The sequence below is a fragment of the Gavialis gangeticus genome, unplaced genomic scaffold (genome assembly GCF_001723915.1).
Source record: "Gavialis gangeticus isolate Ggan-Ray unplaced genomic scaffold, GavGan_comp1, whole genome shotgun sequence".
NCBI classification, from domain to species: domain Eukaryota; kingdom Metazoa; phylum Chordata; order Crocodylia; family Gavialidae; genus Gavialis; species Gavialis gangeticus.
The window spans coordinates 115363001-115366231 of NW_017729031.1; the positions used below are offsets into that span (position 1 = coordinate 115363001).

At 53.2% G+C, this 3231-nt stretch overlaps 1 protein-coding gene across 1 annotated transcript in view; it reads right to left on the reverse strand.

The window, feature by feature from the left end:
• Nucleotides 1–3231, reverse strand: part of NGFR (nerve growth factor receptor) — a 39947-nt gene that overhangs the window by 19453 nt on the left and 17263 nt on the right. Inside the window, exon 2 of the mRNA XM_019523632.1 lies at nucleotides 1070–1429. Within this exon, the coding sequence (XP_019379177.1) occupies nucleotides 1070–1429 (360 nt within the window). The remainder of the gene's footprint in view (nucleotides 1–1069; nucleotides 1430–3231) is intronic.

A 3231-nucleotide genomic window follows, 5' to 3' on the forward strand; every position in this document is an offset into this window, starting at 1 on the left:
GGTTGGACTTGATGATCTGCTCAGGTCCCTTCCGACTCTACTAACTATGAAACTATGAAGAGCAGCCATGAGGAATTCCCCCAAAACAGTTATACCTAGAGTCCGTATTCCCACTTTCCTGATCTGACAGACCAACTCTGGTGCCTCGCAGGTATAAAACACTTACAAGTAAATAATTTCCAAGTGAAAAATCCTTTGCGAGGCCAGTGTTCTCCCAGCCCCCCACAGAGATCTGCTCAGCCCTGGAGCCCTGGGGCATTGGTGGGGGAGAGCTCTCCCTCTCTCTGACTTGGAGGGATAACTGCAGAGGCCATCCCATGCTGCCTGGAGCCAGAAAACAATTTTGCCCATTTGCTTCTCTCATCTGGGAGCTATTTCTACACTCTCACAGTAACATTTGGGGTGGGGGGGCAGGGGGACAGGATGACAAGGTATGTTTTGAATTAGGGGTGGAGCCAGAGGGAACACAGTCAGGCCCTGCATGTTCTCCTTTACAACAGCATCCCTGAAAGGTGTGGAGGAAAGGGGGAAGAGAGCAAGAGTTTCTTTGAATGTTCCCAGAGTTCTGGGAAGCCGCATGTCCTGGGGGTGGGGTACGAGGCTGGGAGCCAGGACACCTGGGTTCTTTTCCAAGACCTAGGAGCCCATATGATCAAAGCAGGGGACTAGGAACCAGGATCCTTGGATTCTTTCCCAAACCCTGGGCGTTTGTATGATGTAGTGGACAAAGCAGGGGACTGGGACCCAGGACACCTGGCTTCTCTTCCTAATTCTGACACTGGCTTGCAGTTTGGTCCTAACAGACAGCATCATGCTCCTGACACTTCAGTTTCTTCTGCTGTGAGCCAAGGATAGCGATGCTGCCTTACCCTTGGTAAAGCCCCAGGAATGGGTCACTGCTATAATGATGTCACTTAAGGACCAAATCCTGTTCTTTTGAAGTTAAGAGCCAAACCCCAATTGCCTCCAGTGGAGGAGGCCCAGATGCGACTCTCGATGCCATGTACTCATGTTATTCTGAACAAGCGTGGCCCATGCTCCTCAGCACAGGGACACAGGGATGCCTCACCTCTGCATTCAGCATCAGACACTGGCGTACACTCCTTGACCAGGACCTCATTCTCCTCACAGATGGTGCAGGGCAGGCAGGGGTCCACATGATTGGCTTCATCTGAAAAAGTCCCCTCGGGGCACTCCTCACAGATGGTGTCCTGTGTGTCCCCACAGGGGAACATCAAGCCAAAGCCCACCTCACAGATCTTGCACTCCTTGCACTTGCCACTCTCCTCATCCTGGTAGTAGCCATAGGCACAGCGGCACACAGCATCGTCCGACTCCACACAAGGAGCCGACATGCTCTGGAGGCCCACACACTGCGTGCATGGCTTACAGGCTTCTGTGGCACTGACGACATCCGAATACGTCACACCTAGAATGTAATGGAGAGAAGGCAGTGAGAACCCATCACAGATACCCCCTTTTCATCCAAGCCCTGCTGAGGCCAGAGACATCCCAGCTGGGGGCCATCAACTCAGCTCCCGTTTGCTGGCTCTGGAGATCACTAGCATGTTGGCAGTGATTGCATGTGTGCTCCCCAACAGGAGGCTCTGTTCCTGAATAGCTATGGCAGGCTCCCCCCAACATCCCCCAGGCCCAGGACACCAGTGCAAGCAGCCGACAGCTGCCCTGCAAACTGGCCAAAGGTCAGAGCGGGACAGCACTCTGTCGTGTCCCAATTCATTACTTTAAATGGCTGTTACCCAACCAGAGCAAAGGGTGATCTTGCAGCTGCAGCACAAGCTTATAAAAGCCCAGGAAATTAAGGGCTTTATTATTATGGAGTGTGCTTAGTGCTGGTGAAAGGTGCCAGACTGACAACACTACAGAACTATTCCCCTTTCCCCAGAGCATGGACCCCTCTGCCCCTCACGGGGAGCTCAGTCCCCATGCTTCCTTCTCCCCCAGGCCTCATCCTGCCAGCAGTAAGGCTGGGGGTAAGCAGTGAGCAGTCACATAAGTACTCGCTTTGGGCAGCAAGACCACAGCTTCTTTCCAGTCAATCCCTGCCGGCTGGACTTCTGATCTAGAGGGGGAAGTCTCTAAACCCATTTACGACCCACCCACTCAGACTCTCTCCTTTCCAAGAACCAAAGCGAGAGAGAGAAAGAAATGCTTAAACTGCAGTAGACTTGACCCTCCACACATTTCCTTCACTCTAGCAACATGGGAGCAAAAGCCGTCCTTCATCCTCTAATCAGAGCGCAGCAATTCGGCACGCAAACCCAGGGCAGGGCTCAGGCCACGGCATACTAATTGAGGCTCTCTGATTTCCTGCTGCTGTCGCAGCCTCGCCATTGACAAGCCAGTCTCAGGCGTAACTGTGGCGGACCCTTCGGGCCATGTGATCAGCCTGCTTCTGAGGCGGAGGTGGTTGCCCTACACAGTCACAATGCGGCACTGTCAGGATGGGCCTGAGGGAATGAAGGGATAGTAGTGCTAGGGTGGCAGGAGAGTCAGAGAAGTTCTTTCCTAAGAGCTAGATGATCCTACATTTCTGCATGGGAAGGTTCATGACCCTTTCTCTGTAGCATCTGGCACTAGCTCTTGTCAGAGACACAGGACAGGATGCACCCAGGGCCTCATTCTATCTTTCCACTTTGAGCCCTACTTCCTCCCTAGCTGCTAAGTCTTCCCCAGTGGCCCACCCTTCCCGGCTAAGGCCTCACACAAGTAATCTTCTCCTCTCCCAATGCTGGCATCTCCATGCATCACCCAAAATGGCCCCTTGCCTCCAAATGCCTTCTGTTCATGGTGGTCCTAAGCACCTGGTACTGTATCCACCATGCACTCTCATCGTCAGGCCAGGATTACCAGAGCCTGCCTGTGGGCCTGTGCCCTGCCAAAGTCAAGCATGAAGGCCAGTGCCTCATGAACAGCAGGGATTCTGCATGGTTACAACTGGACTACAATCGGACCTAGACAGGTTACAGGGGTGGGCAGATGAAAATAGGATGGGATTCAACACTGATAAGTGCAAGGTGATGCACCTGGGGAGGAAGAACCAGCACCGTACCTATAGGCTGGGGAACTCCCTTCTCGTCAGTGCAGAGGCAGAAAAGGATCTTGAAGTCATCACTGATGCCAAGATGAACATGGGCCGGCAGTGTGCAGATGCAGTCAGGAAAGCCAACCACACCCTGTCATGCATCCACAGATGCATCTCAAGCAGGT